At 41.1% G+C, this 21,960-nt stretch overlaps 2 protein-coding genes across 2 annotated transcripts in view; both read right to left on the reverse strand.

Moving 5' to 3' along the window:
• TNIP3 (TNFAIP3 interacting protein 3) overlaps positions 1–17,929 on the reverse strand; it is a 69,600-nt gene extending 51,671 nt beyond the window's left edge. Inside the window, exon 1 of the mRNA XM_082237021.1 lies at positions 17,870–17,929. Within this exon, the coding sequence (XP_082093147.1) occupies positions 17,870–17,901 (32 nt within the window). The 5' untranslated portion in view covers positions 17,902–17,929. The remainder of the gene's footprint in view (positions 1–17,869) is intronic.
• The window catches only part of SMIM43 (small integral membrane protein 43), a 181,150-nt gene that overhangs the window by 4,028 nt on the left and 155,162 nt on the right, over positions 1–21,960 (reverse strand). The gene's annotated exons all lie outside the window — the stretch shown is intronic.

Raw genomic sequence — 21,960 nt, forward strand, 5'->3', positions numbered from 1 at the left:
ATTACTAAACTGAATTAAAATGTTTATTAAAATATTCACTAAATAGGAATAAACATATATAAGTATTGTAAGTTTTCTGATTTGGTGTATTTTTCTGTTAAAATTTTGGCAAATATACCCACAGGTATATATAAACACACTTGGATAAGAACTGCTTTCCAGCTTCCGTAAGTGCAGACTGATTTGCTATAAAATAGTTTTGAAAGAGATGGCTATGGAAGCAGCTGGTGTTGCTGGTTCTTGAAATTATTAACAAAATATCTGGAACCTGGGATACAATCCACGACGGGACCAGCAATGGAGCAAGGAGTAAAACCAAAGTTTCAATCCGTTTTATGAGATGGAAGTCTAGGGGCAGAAACCAGCCCCAAAATTGTCTGTTCACCTCTGTTTGAGAGAAAAGAAACCAGGCTTTTAAAATCTTCCCCACCTTAATTGGAAACCCTAGGAAGAACTAAAGCACAGTGAGGAGATGTGTGGAGGCTGTTGGTGTGAAGTTGCTTCTTCTAAATGTGTGCTCTTAAATTATCCCCTGAACAATCAATGCGCTAATTATTTTCAGGGGATATCACTGAAGTTTTTATCAAAGTAGTTCAGAGTACAAATTTAGCCAGCTCATACGGGTAAATATTAAGAGGGCAGTGTGTTTTATGCATGTATTATTAAGTGAAATATTAGATTGTGCTCAACTGACAATTATTTCAGTGGTATGACCAGTAAAACTACATTCTGTCGTGTAACAAGTACCAGAGTCTGAAAAGCTGGATGTGGCTTCAGAGGAAAAGCAAGGCAATCTGCAGAATGTGGCTACAGGAGGAAAAGGGGGAAACCAATCCAATCCCTTCCCATCACCTGGGGCTGATTCATACCTGAAAGGTTGAGGAAGGTGACAAAATAAAATTCAGATTAGAGAAAAAGATTTGAACCTGGGTTTCTGAAGCCAACGCTCTCTGCAATGTATTGCAATTCACTGGCAGTGCACTGTGAATACCTCTCTCTTTTTCTTTTTTAAATAGATTTTTATTAGTTTTCCATAAATAAAAAAGAAATCACAAAAACATAAATAAACACAAAAACGACTTCCCCATACCACCCCTTTTCTGCATTCTTGTTTCAAGATTTTTCAGCAACCCTTTTGTATTATACTTATTTCTAACTCGTAAATTTAACTTCCATAAAAAATTTAAAACAACTGTAGTTCTTTATCTCTTATAACCCTGATCCTCTAATTCTCCAAATTACAACAGTTTTTAAGATAAACTTTAAATTTGTTCCAGTCTTCGTCCACCGCCTCTTTCCCTCGGTCCCGGATTCTGCCAGTCATCTCTGCCAGTCCCATATAGTCAATCACCTTCGTCTGCCATTCTTCCAACGTGGGTAGATCTTGTGTCTTCCAATACTTTGCTAGGAGAATTCTTGCTGCTGTTGTAGCATACATAAAAAAAAGTTCTATCCTTCTTTGACACCATTTGGCCCACCATACCCAGGAGAAAGGCTTCTGGCTTCTTATTAAAGGTTCTCTTCAGAACTTTTTAAATTTCATTATAGATCATTTCCCAGAAAGCCTTAATCCTCGGGCAGGTCCACCAAAGGTGATAGAAAGTTCCTTCCGTTTCGTTACACTTCCAACACTTGTTATTGGGCAGATGATAGATCTTTGCTAACTTAGCCGGAGTCATGTACCACCTGTAGATCATTTTCATAATGTTTTCTCTTAAGGCATTACATGCCGTAAACTTAACACCAGTGGTCCATAACTGCTCCCAGTCAGCAAACTCAATGTCATGCCCTATATCCTGTGCCCATTTAATCATACTAGATTTCACCATTTCATCTTGAGTATTCCATTTCAACAGCAAATTATACATTCTTGACAAATTTTTAGTATTGGGTTCTAACAGTTCTGTTTCTAGTTTTGATTTCTCCACTTGGAAGCCTTTCTTTCTGTCCTGTTTGAATACTTCATTTATCTGTCGGTAATGTAACCAATCTCTCACCTTAAACTTCAATTTCTCAAAACTCTGCAATTTTACTTTTTCACCATCTTGTTCTATCATTTCACAATATTTAGGCCAATTACAATCCATATTCAATTTTTTCACTTCCTTTGCCTCCATTGGTGACAGCCATCTAGGGGTTCTACTTTCAAGCAAATCTTTATACCTTATCCAGACATTATACAAAGCTTTCCTTACCATATGGTTCTTAAAACCTTTGTGCAGTTTTACCTTGTCATACCATATATATGCATGCCAACCAAATCTGGTATCAAACCCCTCAAGGTCCAAAATGTCTGTGTTCTCGAGGAGCAGCCAGTCTTTCAGCCAGCAAAACGCTGCTGATTCATAATAGAGTCTTAAGTCCGGCAGGGCAAAACCCCCTCTATCTTTTGCATCTGTTAGTGTCTTAAATTTTATTCTTGGCTTTTTGCCCTGCCAGACAAATTTCGATATGTCTTTCTGCCACCTCTTAAAACAGTCCATCTTGTCTATTATTTGTAGTGTCTGAAACAGGAATAACATTCTAGGCAATACATTCATTTTGATAACAGCAATTCTGCCTAACAAGGAAAGTTTCAACCTTGACCATATGTCTAGATCTTTCTTAACTTCTATCCAACATTTATCATAATTGTCTTTGAATAAGTTCAGATTTTTCGCTGTCAAGTTCACCCCCAAATACTTCACTTTTTTAACTATCTCCAAACCTTTTTCATTCTGAAATATCTCTTTTTCCTCATTTGTTAGATTTTTCTCCAGAACTTTAGTTTTTTGTTTATTCAGTTTAAATCCTGCAACTTGACCAAATATCTCAATCAATTCTAAAACTCTTTTTGTACTAGTGTTTGGCTGCTGTAAAGTCAAAACAAGGTCATCTGCAAATGCCCTCAGTTTATACTCTTTCACTCCGAGCTGTATTCCTTTAACCAACTGGTCCTTTCTAATCATATTTAACAAGACCTCCAGGACCAGTATAAAAAGTAGAGGGGAGATAGGGCATCCCTGTCGTGTTCCTTTCTCTATAGCTATCTCTTCCGTTACCACATTATTCACAATTAGCTTTGCCTTCTGCTCAGAGTATATTGCACCTATACCATTTTCAAAACCTTGGCCTACCCCCATCCCTTGTAGATTTTTCTTCATAAAACTCCAGCAGATATTGTCAAAGGCTTTCTCCGCGTCCACAAAAATCAAAACCGCTTTTCTATTAATATTTGTTTCCAACAGTTCCACAATGTCTATTATATTCCTCACATTGTCAGACATATGTCTTCCCGGGAGAAAGCCAGCTTGGTCCTTATGAATCTCACCTATCAGTACTTTCTTCAGTCTTTTTGCTAAAATGTCTGCTTGGGGATGGCTGCGCAAACCTGGAGGGGGAAAAATAATCCCCCCCTTGATTTCCCCCCAAAAAAACTAGGTGTGTCCTATGGGCCGGTGCATCCTATAGGGCAAAAAATACGGTATATACACATATAAAATCTATTTAAAACCATGCAGATAATTACAAAACAACAACAACAACAACCCCCCACAGCATGGCACCAGCCCTTTTAAAAAAAGAAAAAGTCTTCACCTGCTGGCAGAAGTGCAGCAAGGAGGGAGCCAGTCTAACTTTACTAGGGAGAGAGGTCCAAAGTTTGGGAGCAGCCACCAAGAAGGCCCTCTCCCTTGTCATTACCTGTGCTGGTGGCGGGTTTGAGATAAGGGCCTCCCCCTGAAATTCTCAAAACCTGGGTAGGTTCATATGAGGGAATATGGTCTTTTAGATAGTTTGGACCAGGCATAGGCAAACTCCAGCCCTCCAGATGTTTGGGACTACAATTCCCATCATCCCTAGCTAACAGGACCAGTGGTCAGAGATGATGGGAACTGTAGTCCCAAACATCTGGAGGGCCAGAGTTTGCCTATGCCTGTCTTGGACCTAAGCTGTGTAGGGCTTTTTGCACTGTGAATACCTCTCTGTCATGAAAGTTACAGCTCAGTCACACACAGAGAGATATGGCACTCATCTACCGTTTTAACTTAACTTGACTTGACTAATAAAATTGCATGCCTGGGAACACTGCAAAAATAAATTGCAAGATAAACTTCAGAAACATGTGTTTTAAGATCCCGGAGGTTATATGTTTTGTGACTCACTTTTTTATTCGTTAATTAGGATTTTTACATGACTCTCAACATGAGCCAGGAGTACAGTCATCGTTGGTACTCTCTTATCCATGTCCATCAGGAGCATGTGGTTCAACTTCGCACAGCTTGTCAGCATGCCTAATGCACAAAATGTAATTCTCCTGCACAGTATCGTGTACTGTGCTGCATTAAGTAGGCCTGATGACATTTGGAAGCAGTCAGAGGTTAAATTATGAAAGCAGTCACTCAGCTGAGATAAGACTGAACTGAACATTGTTTACATAATGAGTGAGCACAATTTGTAGACTGGCACCTTAATCATATGGATTTTTTAAAAAAATAAGCAATCCCTGATTATTTCCAACCTGTAGGTAGAATGGGGACACAGGAGCTTATGCAATGAAATGGCTAGGGCTGCTGGCAGGGAAGTTTTTGAGTCCTCAAATCTTGCTTCAGTAATTCTGGTGTGGTGGTTAGAGTGTTGGACTAGGGCCTCGGCCAGGGCAACCCAGGTTCAAATCCTCACTCAGCCATGAAGCTTGGGAGGCGAAATTGAGCCTCTCAGATGAGCTTCCAGTATGTAGTTGTTTTGAGGATAAAATGGAGGGTGAGGAATCATGCTGCCTTGAGCTCCATCGAGGAAAGGCAGGATGTAAATGTAGTAAATAAATAATTTGGTAGCCACAACCAAGCTGCTTCTAGCCTCAGTTCCTGATCTGCAATGTGGGTACAATAATACTGACCTACATGACAGGAGTCTTGTATTATTTCTGATATAATATAAATGAGGTGAAATTATTTTCACCCAGTTTGGTGTGTCCTATTTCATTTCATTTCATTTAGAATAGACAGAGTGAAATAGATGTAATAGTTCATGCCAACAGAAATTGAGTCAATATCTTTAAAAACAAGGGTGGTATGAGCATGGTCAGAGAAACCTCGAAGGTCTGAAGTTTTAACAACATAAAGGGGATCCCCACTCCCAGAGATAGAATAATAATAATAATAATAATAATAATAATAATAATAATAATAATAATAATAATAATTTATTATTTGTACCCCACCCATCTGGCTGGGTTTCCCCAGCCACTCTTGGCGGCTTCCATAGAAACCAAAAAACACTTAAATATCATACATTAAAAATTTCCCTGAACACGGCTGCCTTAAGATGTCTTCTGAATGTCAGATAGTTGTTTATCGTTTTGACATCTGATGGGAGGGCATTCAACAGGGCGGGCGCCACTACCGAGAAGGCCCTCTGCCTGGTTCCCTGTAGCTTTGCTTCTCGCAATGAGGGAACCGCCAGAAGGCCCTCGGCGCTGGACCTCAGCGTCCGGGCAGAACAATGGGGGTGGAGACGCTCCTTCAGGTATGCTAGCCAAATGAAAACAGAATGCTCAGGAGCCATTGAGTATCAATTGGGAAACAACCATTGTGGAATGTTGTGCCATGTGTATGTTTGAAGTGCTCGGTTTGGATTGGGGGGAATGCCTGACTGGAATCCTAAACAGGAGTACCTACTATTATTAGGAGGTAAGAGTATACACAACAATATTTTGTTGCAGGCTCCACTTGTTTATTCTAGCTTTTTCTAGATCAGTAAAAAGGTAAAGGGACCCCTGACCATTAGGTCCAGTTGTGACCGACTCTGGGGTTATGGCGCTCATCTCGCTTTATTGGCCAAGGGAGCCGGCGTACAGCTTCCGAGTCATGTGGCCAGCATAACTAAGCTGCTTCAGGCGAACCAGAGCAGTGCATGGAAACGCCGTTGACCTTCCCGCCGGAGCGGTACCTATTTAACTACTTGCACTTTGACATGCTTTCAAACTGCTAGGTTGACAGGAGCAGGGACCAAGCTCACCCCGTCACAGGGATTCAAACCGCCGACCTTCTGATCGGCAAGTCCTAGGCTCTGTGGTTTAACCCAGAGCGCCACCCGTGTCCCTTCTAGGTTCAGTACCCTACCTTAAAAGGACAGGCCTAGGCCAAGACAAAATGCACATATTTTGGCAAAACAAAGCAAAATAACAGGCCAGTGCCTGAAAACTGTGCATGCCCACCTATCTTTCAACAGGAGCAAGCAACTCCACTACGAATATGTGGACATTCCCAGATAAAAACAATGAGTAACAAAGAGGAGCAATTTGGGGTAGGGCACATAAATTGCACCAACAAAGACTGAAGAAAGGACAAGTTATGAGATGAGATTGCCATACCGCTGAAGTCTAGAGGACTGGGCATATGTCACAGAGGAAGGCCAGCATTTTAAAGGGCCATGTCCTTTCATGTGACCACTCCTGGGGTGGGGATGTGTAGCTAGGAACTTTTTCACCCAATCTGAAAGAATGATTAAAAAGGCTTTCTCGATAAAGGAGATTGGAGTCCAGTTTGCAAGTAGGGATGACACTTCATTTACTTTCCTGATTACTTAATTTAACAGGTGCAATCCAGGAAATTCCCACTCTGCCTTGTAAAGGTTTGAATTACGTAACACCTTCTCAACCAGGAAATATTCCTTTCCTTCTCCAGGTAACATTTTAAGGACTTCTGCCTTAGCAAATATACATGTAAATCATTTCCTTTAACAGACAGTCCTGAACTTTTTGAATCGTCTCAGAACCACCAGCAAAACAATGTGTGGGGCACAATGGCTTGAACACAGTTTTCTAACATGGAACAAAAATAGGAGAAAATCCTACTATACTGGCTGCAGCTGTTGTCCAAACCTCTGGCAGGTAAAAGATTTCTGATGGGTGATCTAAAGAGATACCTGAGAGACCAATGGATCTGTTAGAACCACTACTGCCTATGCTGCCTATGTGCTGCTCTCCCAGAGACCTCTTTTTTTACACAGAGAAAACCAGTGACCTAGACATGCAACACATTTTTAATTACAATTTAAAATATTTTTAAGCTGCTTTTCTGGGCCAATGCCCATCCAAAGTAACTTAAGCTAAAAATAAATAAATCATAAAGATAAGAAGAATACATTTTTTTTAAAAAAAAACCTTATAACTAGTAATCTGCAACTCTCCCATTAAAAAAAAAATTACAAAAGAACATAATTCTGACCATCACCCACCTAAGAAATATCAGCCCTGGAAGGTCAGTTGAGGGGAAAAAGTTATCGAAAAAGCTTTTGTAAAAAAGCTTTCTAAGAAAACTACAGTTGCTTGCACCATTCCATGTTTCGGTAAATAAGTTAAGATCAATTCAGATAACACTTTTTTCTGCAGGGAAGGTACTTCCTTGTAGGAAGCAACACAAAGGCTACATATAGATAGCCACAGCTGACTACCAGTCATATAGATTTTATACTGTTAGCTATGCAGAAACATTTTCTGAGCAAGTAACAGAACATGTGTGAAGCTGTTCTTAGTCTCTAAGTTTTATTTAATGAAATGTACAGTGGTTCCTCGGGTTACAAACACCTCGGGTTACAGACTTCGCTAACCCAGAAGTAGTACCTCGGGTTAAGAACTTTACCTCAGGATGAGAACAGAAATCGTGCAGCGGCGGCGCGACAGCAGCAGGAGGCCCTATTAGCTAAAGCGGTACCTCAGGGTAAGAACAGTTTCAGGTTAAGAACGGACCTGTGGAACAAATTAAGTTCGTAACCAGAAGCAGTGGCGTAGCGTGGGGGGTGCCAGGGGTGCCGGCCGCACCGGGCGCAACATCTGGGGGGGCGCGCTCGCTGCCTCCGGAGTCGCGGAAGAGCCTCGGGCGCAGGCTGTAGTGGAGCCGCATGTCTCGCGGAACCGACGAGCTGTGCGCGCGTCCGGGCTGAAGGCGCCCGGCAGGCAGCGGCTCTCAGCGCTCGCCGCGGAGGACGCGCCAGGCAGCCCCTCCTCACAGCCCCGCCTCCGCCGGTGCTGCTGCAGCTGCTGGGCCATTGCATTTTCCTCGCCTCTCTGCCCCCCTCCTCCTCCGGGCAAGCGGCGTTGTTTGGTCGGCAGCGCCAGCGGCAACTCGCAGGTTAGGGGTTAGGGGGGGGCGCAAATTACTTGCCTTGCCCCGGGTTAGGGGGCGCAAATTACTTGCGTTGCCCTGGGTGCTGACAACTCACGCTACGCCGCTGACCAGAAGTACCACTGTATATGTAAAAACAGTACCGCAGTACTTATTTTTAAAGTCTAGAGGGCACTCACAATTTAGTCAGGAAAGCGCTTTACCTAAACAACCAAACTATTATTTAGTGGTGAATTCAAAAACAAAAGTATTTGCCTCTCAATTGCTGTGAGCAGATTTCTGCTTCATTATGTTTGTGACTAGATAACCAAACTCTATATTCATCAAAAAAATTCAAAGATGGTGTCTGTCTGGGGATATGAGAACATATTCTTTTCTAAAGGCAGGGGCCTGACTTTCAGTGCAATTGAAAATATTTCTTAAAAGCCTTTGGACAATCGTGCACTATTTGAGTTGCAACTTTTTTCTAGCTGGGCTCCTCTGCTTGTAACAGCTGCACTGCATGACTAGTCAAAATTTTATAGGTGAAGCTTCTCTCAAATGCAGTTATTACAGTAAGCTTCACCTCTTACTTTGTGCTTGTTATGCAACTGTTAGTTTCAAACACTGGAATTACAAGGTTTGGTGGAACAAAACTACATAGCATTTTCTATTTTGGAAAAATCAGTCATGCAAGAGAGGAACTTTGGAAGTGATTATCACCCCAAAACCAAACAAGTCTGGGGTTTTTTTCCCCTAACATCCCAATCTTATGCATGCTTATCTGCATGTTCATATGTTTCCAAATGGGATCAGTAGTCCTCATGCATACAGGTTTTTGGAAAATCCATATAGCACCATTGACATCAGAATACCAGCCTGCATTTTTCACTCATTTAATCTCATTTAATTTTTAAATTCAATCTCCACCTTCTCCGGGCAGGTCTGGGACATACTCCTTGCCCGAAACCCTGAAGAATCATAGAATTGAGGAGTTGGAAGGTAACCGGAGGGTCATGTAGTCCAACCCTCTGCAATGTAGCAGCCGCTGTCAATCAATGTAGACAGTCAATGCTGGTGCCAGACTATTCTGTGCCCCGGGCAAGGCTAACTACTTGCAGACACACACACACACACACACACCCCTCAAAAAAATTCTAATGTATGAATTACTTCCCCAAAAAATGATACAACTTTTTCAAAATATACAGTAAAAGTAAAATATTATCTTTACGATATAACAAAAAAATAATATGTATAAAAATGGGCTCCTCAAAGGTCAGTACTGTACTCCTCTGAGGTCTGCATCATAGGTGGCTGCTTTAAATGGCCTAATCAGAGCACCAGCCCTGTAATAACAACAACAACAACAATAATAATTTATTTGTACCCTGCCCATCTGGCTGGGTTTCCCCAGCCACTCTGGGCGGCTTCCAACAAAGATTAAAAATACATTAAAATATTACACATTAAAAACTTCCCTGAACAGGGCTGCCTTCAGATGTCTTCTAAATGTCAGGTAGTTGTTGTTCTCTTTGACATCTGGTGGGAGGGTGTTCCACAAAGCAAGCGCCACTACTGTGAAGGTCCTCTGGCTGGTTCCCTGTAGCTTTGCTTCTCACAGTGAGGGAACCGCCAGAAGGCCCTTGGCGCTGGACCTCAGCATCCGGGCAGAATGATGGGGGTGGAGATACTCCTTCAGGTATACTGGGCCGAGGCCTTTTAGAGTTTTAAAGGTCAACACCAACACTTTGAATTGTGCTCGGAAACATATTGGGAGCCAATGTAGGTCTTTCAAGACCGGTGTTATGTGGTCTCGACGGCCATCCCCAGTCACCAGTCTAGTTGCCGCATTCTGGATTAGTTGTAGTTTCTGGGTCACCTTCAAAGGTAGCCCCATGTAGAGCACATTGCAGTAGTCCAAGCAGGAGATAACTAGAGCATGCACCACTCTGGCGAGACAGTCCACGGGCAGGTAGGGTCTCAGCCTGCATACCAGATGGAGCTGGTAGACAGCTGCCCTGGATACAGACAGTACAGAGCTAGATGGACCAACAGACTGACTTGGAATAACACAGCTTCCTACGTTGCTGTGTGCCCTTGTCTGAGAGAAATGTGAAAAGTTAAGGAAAAATTAAAATATTGCAACTGACCCATTTGCAAGGTCTCAACATTTACAGTACTGAGTGGATATTTTGGAGCGCTCTAAGTCCCTGTGACTGCGTCACAAGTGTACGGGAAAGCCTGCCTGCCTGCCTGCCACATGGTGCTTTTTGGCAGATGCAGAGGAAGTGCCATGGCACCCTGTGTAGGTCAGAGCTAGTAAAGGTGCAAAAAAATAATTTAAAAAAAATTATATTCTTTGGTAATTCTTCACAGAACTCTAGCCCAATGGTTGCCATCAATTTGATTTGAACTGATTTCAAATGAATTTTAGAATGCTGTATTATTTTACTGTTGTTAGCCGCTCTGAGCCCAGCTTCAGCTTGGGAGGGCAGGATATAAATAAATTATTATTATTATTATTATTATTATTATTATTATTAATCCAGTGCAAATGTATACAGATGAATGTCCCACTGAGATCAATGGGCTTACTTGGACACGTATTTGCAAATATATTAGAAATCTCTTCAGTGACTCGTCTGCGAGTGAATTTGAGGATGTTCTGGCAATGGCACAGAAGACAAGTGACCAGTTTCTTACATCTGGGAGGTCACAAGTCTTAGCTCTCAGCTGCTTAGAAAGGCCAGCACAACAAGCAATAAAACAACGCAGGCCACTGCTACTGCTGCCAGGTGCATACATTGGCTGTCTTTATCAACAAGAAAGGTAACAGGAAATGTTATTGCCAGGAGTGATACAGATTTTTATTCGCTGAAAATATTATAAATCTGAATTAAGAAGTTTGTCCATTTTATAAAACATGCACGTCACAGTGTGTACACATTTCCACTCTAGGAAGGTGATTTCCCACAGTGGCTGCTTATTAAAGTTGCAACCTCCATCTGAGTAATACTGTTACAACCTGACATTATCACTTCAGGCAAAGGCAGGCATCTGGGTACAGCCCTATCTCCACCTGAGTGTGTGCTTGCCTGCACGGAGAAACGTGTGAACTGGAATCTAAACCTCAGATCTGCACTGAGATAAGAAGAGTTGACAGCAACATTGCAAGAGAAGTGGCAAGAGTATCCAGGGGTGTATAACTGAAGTTACATTTCAAACTGCTACACCTCAAAGGTGCAGCTGTGTGACTGAACCAAAGAAACAATGACATTTGCCTGCAGATTAATGGAAAAATAGAATATTTATCTTTAGCTATCCAAACAACCTAAATTCATCTGTGAAGATTGCTGAGTGCAGAAAATAATCTTGCAAGTACTCTGGTTAAAGCCAATAGACTTCCACCTACTTTTAGTCCCAAACTGAAAAAAATGGTCAGTTTTTGTTTTACAATATGAGTCACTTCTCTCTCTCTCTCTCTCTCTCTCTCTCTCTCATCCCCCATCCTTGTTTTCTCTCTGGCTTTCTCCTCCTCCCAAAAACAAATAGGAACAAGTTGAGTATAGTGCTGCTGCTACTAACATAACCCACCTTAATTTGGAGAACACAACCTAATTGTAATTGTAACCATAACCATAACATACCATGATTTGAAGTGCAATGGACTAAGTTATCTTTATAGATTTCTCCCCACCACTTAGTTTTGATAACATCCTTAAGGGAGAGAACGATTGCTAACTGTATTTGGACTGTGCCCCCTGCCAGGACTTAACTGGTGACATGACTCATCTGGGGTTAGCTTCAATATCAATTTTCAAAGCAAAGTTTAAATCTGGAACATATTAAGTAAGAATATAGGGAGGGTTGTAATAATAATAATAATAATAATAATAATAATAATAATAATAATAATAATAATAAAATAAATAAATAAAGCACTCTGGGCAGCTTCCAACAAATTATAAAACAACAGTAACCATTGAGTTACTTTACCATGGGGTAAATATGCAGAGGTCCTACATGCCTAGGATAAGGGTAAAGGGTTTCCACATTAGATAATGAGCCCTAGCACGTCCTTCTAGAATCTGACCACTGCTCTCAATATCCACTTTTATCCCCTGGTTCCTGGGAAGACAAAATGGAGGTAGACTGTATATACCATCTTACATACTCTGGGGAAAAGGTGGGATATACTGTAAATGGAGCTTGGTTGCATATAGACAGCACTGTTCAAATTGGAAATGGGAAAAACCTGTTCTGCGCCATCCTTGTGATCAGCTCACTCACGAAGTACCACAAGGTTTAATGATGAACAAGGGCTTCTAAAGAGGCCATACAGCCTTACCCACCCTAACTGTCTCTCATCTTGAGAGGAAATTAATTCCAGAGACAAGGGGCCTGACACATGCTTTTGTCACCGTGGGTGGGTATTTCAGGCAAAGGATTATTGAAGCTGTTATTACAGTGGTGGCGGTGGCGGTGGCACATAGAACAAAACAGATCTGCGGTTGCCTGCCTTGAAGAATTGTAAGCCATTCTAGTCCAACCCCTTGTTTGAGACAGGAAATCCAGAACTAGAGCTTCCTCAACAGATGGCTATTCAGCCTGCTTGAAGCCTTCCAGTAGCAGGAAGCTCACCCGCCACCTCCCTAGGAGATTGCTTCCAATCTTGGACTGCTCTTTCCACCAATAAGTTGGTCCTAGTGTTCAACCAACATCAACCCTCCTGTAATGTAAGCCCTTCAATGGTGTAAAGAAAATAATCTTATGCTTAACACCAAAAAAACCAAAGAACTTATAATTGACTTTAGGAGAAAGAAAAGTGTATTTTTACCATTGCACATAAATGGCGAGGAAGTGGAGAGGGTTGGTAGTTTTAAATACCTGGGCATTTATATCTCGGAGGACCTCTCATGGACTGCAAATATTAATATGGTTGTGAGGAAGGTGCAGGGGAGGTTGTATTTCCTGAGAATGCTCAGGGGACTGAATCTATCCCAGCACCTACTTCTGTCCTATTATCATAGTACCATCGAGAGTGTCTTAACCTATAGTATATTATCGTGGTATGGGAGCAGCTCTGAAACGGATAAAAAAGCTTTACAGCGAACAATTAAAATTGCCCAGAACGTTATTGGGCTCCGACTACCAACCCTGGATGAGATCTTCACGTCTCGCATCTTGAAGAAGTCACATAATATTCTGAGAGATCCCACCCACCCTGCTCACAACTTCTTTGAACTACTGCCTTCGGGCAGAAGATATAGGACAATGAAAACACGAACCACACGCCTTCCAAATAGTTTCTATCCAAGAGCTCTGATTGCACTAAATAACGATCTCAGGGCCAGTTGCAAGGTTTAGTAAGTAGGGAGTAGAAGGAATGAGATAGGTTTTAGGTTATGTTATGCTTTTAATAGGTCATGCTATATTCTGGATTATGTTATGTTTTATAGATTATGTTTAAATAGGATGAGAGTTCGGAGATACGTGCAAATGTATATGTGAACCCGGTCTTTGGGTGGGTGTTTGATTTTCGTTGTTGTGTATACTGTGTATATACGGACAATGACAATAAATTTATCTAAATCTAAATTTAGGGCTACGTCCTACTATACCTTTAAAGCGCATTCTAAGCACATTCTCTCCCTCTAAAAATTCTGGACACGGTAGCTTCCTAAGGGTTTCTAGGAATTGTAACTCTGTGAGACATAAACTACAGTGCCAATAATTATTGCAAGGAAGGAATGTGTACACAGCCTAGGTCTACTCCTGTCTACTAGAGCAGCAGAGAACATCTGTGTCCGTGTTACTGATTTTCTTAGAACTGACCAAATATTGTTGATAGTCCTGTGATGTGTCTCCATGGAAGCTAAAATGACCCAAGAAGCTAGGTGATGGTCAGAGAAGATGGCTGATCCAGATCTCCTGCTTCCAATCCAGCCAGGGAGAGGGGACAAGGTGCTTCTATGGCTGTGAATACTCCATACATTTAAAACCCACCCCTCCACACACACAAAAAGAATCCTGGGAACTATAGTTTATTAAGGGTGTTGTGAATTGTAGCTCTGTGAGGCGTGAAGTACAGTTACCACAATTCTTAAACACAGGATATACTTTAAATTATTGTGTGTACTCAGCCCTTCTGGAAGGAAACAGACTGCAGTTTGAGAGAGGCGGATAAATACAAAGAGCTGTATTTTGGAATCTGTAAGCTAACAGCATTTTTGGGTGCTAGCTGTTTTAGTAGCCTTTGGCTGGATGTCAAATCTTCTAGGCTGTGTTCCTCCACCTAGACTCAACCTGTATATGCGTAAATAAGTGCAAATGCTGTAAATGTCCATAAGCTTCCAGTGGCCTCCTTGGAAAGGAAACCAAATGCTGTAGCCCTAGAACTTCTCACTGCTTGGAGAAGTAGGGTGAGCACGACAATGAAGAATGTGATCTGCACAACAAAGAGAAAATAAGTGCAGGTTTCATTCAATCCTGTTTCAACCCTATAAACGCCTCCATGCTTCTGTTCCCCTTATGAAAAAAGGAATGATGCTTTTAAAGAACAGTTAATCAGCAGCAGCTGTTTAGCTGTGAAATGACACATTTGGAATAGAACAGTGCTGTTAATATGGACTGAACCAGTTGTTTCCTAATAGGTAAAGGTACCCCTGCCCATACGGGCCAGTCTTGCCAGACTCTAGGGTTGTGCGCCCATCTCACTTAAGAGGCCAGGGGCCAGCGCTGTCCGCAGACACTTCCGGGTCACGTGGCCAGCATGACAAGCTGCATCTGGCGAGCCAGCGCAGCACATGGAATGCCGTTTACCTTCCCGCTGGTAAGCGGTCCCTATTTATCTACTTGCACCCAGGGGAGCTTTCGAACCGCTAGGTTGGCAGGTGCTGGGACCGAACAACGGGAGCGCACCCCGCCGGGGGGATTCGAACCGCTGACCATGTGATCGGCAAGTCCTAGGCACTGAGGTTTTACCCACAGCGCCACCCGCGTCCCTAATAGCTTTCCTAATAGCTTCAGCTTAATTTTCAAGAGCCATATGACTAACAACAAAAGAAAACATGCTCTTCATGGAAATATATGGTTTCCATAGCCTAAATTCTGTTTATGCCCTGGTAACCTCTATGTTAGATTACTGCAATGTGTTATCCGTGGGGCTGCTGATGGTTCAGAAAATTCAGCTGGTGCGGAATTCAGTGGCCTATTTCCTTGCCAGTTTGAGCATATAGCACCAATCCTGGCACAGCTGTACTAGCTGCCAGTTAGTTTCCAGGCCCAATTCAAAGTTCTGGTTTTGCCCTATAAAGCTTTAAACAGCTCAGGACCGCAATACCCCAAGGACCGCCTCTCTCCATATGAACCCACCTGGACCCTGCAACCATCATTTGAAGCCTTCCTTTGTGTGCCTTCATCACAAAAGGTCTGGAGGGTGGCAACACAAGAACAAGCCTTTTCTGTGGTTGCTCCCTGTTTGTGGAATGCTCTCCCCAGGGAAACTTTCTTGGTGCCTTCATTACATGTCATTGGGCACCGGGCAAAAACATGCTTCCTCTCCCAGGCCTTTAGCCAATTAAACCACCTATGGCCTTTTTAACTGTGGGGAAGGGGCTATTGTTTTTGTTGATTACTATGTTGTTTTTTGTGGTTTTTATCATCTAAACTGCCCTGTGATCCTCAGATGAAAGGTGGTATAGAAAATAATAATAATAATAATAATAATAATAATAATAATAATAATAATAATAGATAATGGTAGGAGCCAAAGAGCTTTTCCCCCTGCTGTGGCCTGGGGCAGTGGCAAATAACCAAGGTGTATTGAATTCTGAGACACTGAGAGCTGCATTTTTCCAGCCAAAAGGAGTAGCCTTCATTTGTGCACATTTGCTCAGTACATGCCGACTGTTGCTATAGCTGCTGTGGCTCCTGCCGCCTAAAGGAACTATGCATAGAAGAGCAAGAAAAGGACTACATTGGACTACTTTGAGGCTGGGAGATCATAAAAGATGACAGGCTAGAATACACAGGATTAATATAGATGGCAGCTAGTGTCCTGTGTGCACCGCTTTCCCAAAACAGCAGTGAAGTGCGATAAATGCAGAGTTAATGGGAAGGTGTATGCAGTCTAAGCCTTGACCTTTATCTGAAGTTTCTACAGGAGTGGTGATAGTTCACACCACAGTAGGGAGATTCCTGCATTGTGGCCTGCAAGGACTCTTCCTTCTTGATCTCTCTTGTTTTTATCAGTTTTAGAAGCTATTTTTAATCTTCTCTGGCTGACCTTTGCTGGAATATGTTGAGTTTATTCTGAAACCATTTTTAAAATATTTTTCTAGATTTTTAAATAAATGGATAAATGGATATTAATACATGTTCTTGGAGTGAGTTTATATCTCCATCACAACTTAAGGCAATGCAACCTAGAACAGTTTTCTTCTTCCTGGTGATACTTTAGAGGCAGGGCACATGTTCACAATACCACCTAACTAAATTTAATATCAGAGTGACACTTGTTATTTCTAGCAGGGGTGATAATTTCACAATAACATGAATGTTGCCTCTCTTAGTTTTATTTTTTTATTGTATATTTTTTAAATTAATAATGTGGTAGTTGGTGCCTTGACTGCTGTATTAGCAGAAAGGCATGGTAAATCATTCTAATAAAATAATAAACATAAATAAACATAATTTCTTGCCTTTTTATTATCTGTTCTACAGAATTATGACTATTATGACTAAAATAGTCATAATTCACAGTGAATAAGCCAGTCAGAAACAACTGTGCCCAACCAAAATAATTACCTCTTGCTCTCATCTTAAGCTACAAAACGAATTATCAATGTTTCCTGAAAGTCTTCTTGAGAGGTGCTAACTGATGCGGGCTGAATTTTGCCAGGCCAATGAGGCGTTACGTATTCAGGAGTGTGGAAAAATCGAATCACTAATGCAGATATCTAAACAAGCAATTTTTTGACCAAACTGCGGGAGGCATGCCTGGTCCAGGAGTGCCTGGCGTGCTCTGGTCCATGGGGTCACAAAGAGTTGGACACGACTAAACGACAACAACAAACAAGCAAATTAGAGCTGCTTCAGATCTCCATATATGATGAAAGGTGTCAGGGAAGAGAATCTGTTCACAGATAATGGAAAACTAAGATGGAGGGGGAACCCAAAAAGTGATCTAAGAAGTGCTTCTGTTCTAGTGATTTGAAGCTGCAGTCCTCAAATGAAGAACCCCCTGCTATGAAGTCACCTTGACAATTGGTTCAAATCTCACATGCCCATGCATCTCAAACATATAATCTGATGAACATCACTTAGGCTGTAATCCTGCACAAAGCTATTTTGGAATAAAATCCCACTGAGTTCAGTGGAGGCTAACACCAAGAAAACTTGCCCAGGATCAGGCTATATGTCACTTCAAATGTGAATAGATAGGATTAAGTACACTGACACACGTGCTTTGTGCACTGCAGTCTCAGAAGCTGATAAATCAGGAACTGGTGTCTTTCAATCACACCCTTACATTTGTTTTGTTTCTCCTTTAATTCACTGATAGATTGTGCAGAATCCATCCACTTCTTAGCACCTGTTGCAGTTAATCTAGTTTCACTAGCATCTGATAGCTCAGGCTTTAGAATATTTGCCAGCTTGAGCCATAATAGAATGCTTACTATTTAAAATATATATATAGAGAGAGAGAGCAGTTTCAGTTTATTTGAGGTATCACAAGTCTTCACCAAAAAGCGAAATAAAATGTGTAGATCTGTTAATACCTTTCTGAATCCGATGGATGACCAGTATTCATATCAAGAAACTTCCAAGAGCCTTCCTGGTCACTCTAATAATAAAAAAAGAGGGGAGAGGATTTACTTACTTACTTACTTACTTACTTTCTATACTTACTTCTATATCATCTGAGAATCGCATGGTGGTTTACAATATAAAAACACAAAAAGTATCTAACATAGTAATAAACAGAAACACTACCCCCCCAACACAGTTTAAAAGTTCATATATTGTTTAATTAGTCCAAGGCCTGCTGCCTAACAATATATAATGCTGGCACCAAGCGAGCCTCTCCAGGGAGTGCATTCCACAAATGGGGAGCCACCACAGAAAAGGCCCATTCTTGTGTTGCCACCCTTTGGACTTCTCACCGGGGCAGGGGACAAATGAAGAAGGGCCCCCAATGATGATTGCAGGATCTGTGTTGGTTCACATAGGGAGAGGCAGTCCTTGAGTTATTGCGGTCCTGAACCATTTAAGCCTTTATAGGTCAAAACCAGCACTTTGAATTGGGTCCAGAAACTAATCGGCAGTCAGTGCAGGCAGGCCATTATTGGTGTTATATGCTCAAACTGTCTTGCCCTGGTGAGCAACCTGAGATTAGTGCTAACGTTAGAAAGATATAGGTACAGGTAGGTAGACATGTTGGTCTGCCATAGTCGAAACAAAATAAAAAAAAATTCCTTCCAGTAGCACCTTAGAGACCAACTAAGTTTGTTATTGGTATTTGAAGAAGTGTGCGTGCACACAAAAGTTCATACCAATAACATACTTAGTTGGTCTCTAAAGTGCTACTGGAAGGATTTTTTTTATTTTGTTAGAAAGACATCGGTTTTTTTTCAAGGTTTTTTGCAGGACTTTAAAAATCAAAGAAGAAGACAAAAGGGCAATCCTGCTACTGCCACAATAACAACTAGATCACAAGATTGTTAGTAAGATGTGCATATACTTTTCAAGCCAGAATAACTCCTCTATACAGGGTTCGGCTTTTAAAGTCTTCCTTTGCATTTCTAAAGTACATCTTGTCTGGTCTTCTTATCCTACTGGAGCATTTGACGTGAACACCGTCTCGTCCCCAGTCAGGAATATTGCCTTGAAAGTTTAGTGCAAAATCACATTAAATTGCACCACTTCTCAATCAAAACAGTGATGAAAGTAACTGGCATTAAAAATGTGTGATGAGGGGATAATACAGTTGTAATCTTTTTCTACCTTCTTGCGACATGATTTTGTACTGCACTGAGGGAGAGAACCTTCTGCTCCTCCATCCCCATCCATTCCTGGGGATGCAAATAGGGGCAGCCACCTTGGGATCTGTGCCATGCTGCCTGGCCAGCCCGGCTGCCTCCCACCCACATAATGAGACCCACCACTGTCTTTCTTCCTAGATCCAGCCATGGAGAGATGAAGCAGAAGGCCTTGGTAGAACTGCCTCGGCTAAAGCATTGCACAAAATGTAAAGAAGAGGGAGAACAGAGGCCAGAATTACTAAAGTTGTGCGCGCTCCCCAAAACAACACAACAAAAAGTAAGTTGTGTCACCACCATTGCCACGAAAAGGATGAGGGATAGTAGAGGTGGCGGTGGGGGAGGGGAGAGATGAATGCATGGGGATTTGCCTTGGACCCCACTCTGGAATGGCCCTGGTATCACTGTATATTTGCACACCTTGTTATTTTTATGATTTGAAAACCACTTTGTTTTGTTTTTATTTTGCAATATTTACATACTGCTTGATTGAAAGTATATAATAATAATAATAATAATAATAATAATAATAATAATAATATGATTGATAAAAGACAGTTAAAAATGAGATATTGAAAAAGCATTCAAAAGACAGTGAAAATAAACAGTATGCAAAAATAGAGATTATAATACACGTCAGCATTCTACATGTCTGGATAGTGTTGCCTACACACACAAAATGTCTTATGCAGGCATGAAAAGAATACAGTGAAGGAACGTGGTTGATGCCAATAGGCAGGGCGTTCCAGAGTTTGGTGCTGCCACACTAAATGTGGCATTTTATTACAAATGCAGAAGAAGTATTATGTGGCAGCTCCCTGTCAGTTCCAAAGATCCAAGTGGTCAAGTGGGCCATACGCAGGTTAAGGGGATGTCTGCTTGTGCAGCACACTGGCTAAAATAATCAGAAAGTTCCCCATTCAAATTCTGCCTCCTTCTCCAGCTATAAAGCAAACCACTCAGCATCACCCCACATTATTATATGGGCATAATTCTACATACATACCTTAATTATTGTTAGTAAAGATTACTGATATACTGTTCGTGAAGTTCTCTGACCGGTCCGTGAAATACAATTAGCATGAAAATCAACCCCAGGATAGTCCTTGCCTCACATGTAATAGGGAGCTGATTTTAGCTACGTTAAAATGTGCAAAGGTTTAAAACAATTTTCTGGTGAAGTACTGAAAACTATGTTTAAAATCTTTTTATCAAGCAGACAAAAAGAAATGACAGCTGACTTCCTTGAGAATATGACTTATGAGAAATGCCACACAATTTAGCCAAAAAATCCAGCATGAAGTTTTTAAAATTACATACTACCTAATAAGTGTAGCAACCAAAAACAAAAACCACATTACTGACATTTTTACTATATTATTATTAATAATAAACCATTATTGTTATTTGTTTAAAAGCAACAAATGAAGAGCCTCAATCAACAAACAATCTGAACTGTTTGGATTTCAGCTAATTAAAACCCAGGGGCTCAACTGATTTCTGCTAGTGTAATGGTTTATTGAACAAAATATAGTCAACTTGCTTATCCTCCTAACTCATCTCCAGCAGGTATTACACGTGTTTTATGATGTAATTTTAAGCACACTCTCTTTGCAGTCAATTATGTTTATATGAGCGCAAATACCTTCCAAGTTAATGGCCATAATCCAATACAGAGCGAAGCTGCAATTTTCTGAATAGAGTTAGTCTTACGTCTAAGTAAAAACCTATAGAACTGGAACTATGGCTCCAATGGTTTAAGGCTACAATTTGACACCCACTTACCTGAGAGTAATCCCCACTGAACCCAATAGGTTTTACTTCAGAGTTGGTATACATAGGATTTAACAACAAGTGCACCTAACTCTGTATTTGATTATGGTTTATATGTTTGGGATAATCGTTATACTTTTGTTTTGTTTGATCTTAAAAACTGTCTACACGACAGCTTCTACAGAGATGCATATCTGCTGATATTCCTTGACCATATTCATATATAGGTCTGAAAGGAAAAAAGAGAAGAAACTGAAAATCTAGCTAATAAGTAACTCACAAACAAAATGAAATAATACCTTATCAGGACCAACCAATGGTCAGAAAATGATGCACGGATTTTTGAGTGCTGCATTTTTCAAACTAAAATATCTAAGTAGTTTTTGTAAAGGTGCATATTTTTTAAAAAAAATAAAAGCAATTATTTAAAAACTTGAAAAACTGTGTAAACTATGTATCTAAGCAGAACTGAAGTAAAGAAAAAAGAAATCTTCAGGTACTCACCATAGTCAAGATACTCACTGGTGCTACGATACATTAACCACAGCCTTAATCACAGGACAAAGTGCTTTGATGAGATACATATATATCTCAAAAGGTCACGTTCAGGGAAATCCATTTCTAAAATATCCACAGTTGAAAGACCGCTTAATCATATTGCACAGAAGCACAACCTACCTAGTTCAAACTGAAAGTACTCAAAATGAAAGAGCACAGAGGATTCCCTCTCGTTCTTCCGCCTACCGTGGAACAGAAGCAAAACATTACTCCCACATCAAGTGGAGGGAACACCGTGGGAGAGTCCCCTGCCATGGAAAAAGGTTGCATCAACGCCCCCACTCCAGAAATGGTACGGTAGCCAAATATTGATCTTGAAGTGGCGCTGTTTACTGTAAAGTTGAGTAAGTCACACTGTCATTTCGTGAAATGAACACTAGGCTGGGTTTCATCAGATTAATGATTTGTCGAAATGCTATATTCTACCATTCATTCACATAGGCTTTTTAACACCCATAATATGACACTATAGGGATGCAGGTGGCGCTGTGGGTTAAACT

The sequence above is a fragment of the Podarcis vaucheri genome, assembly GCF_965113315.1.
Source record: "Podarcis vaucheri genome assembly, chromosome: 9".
NCBI lineage: Eukaryota > Metazoa > Chordata > Lepidosauria > Squamata > Lacertidae > Podarcis > Podarcis vaucheri.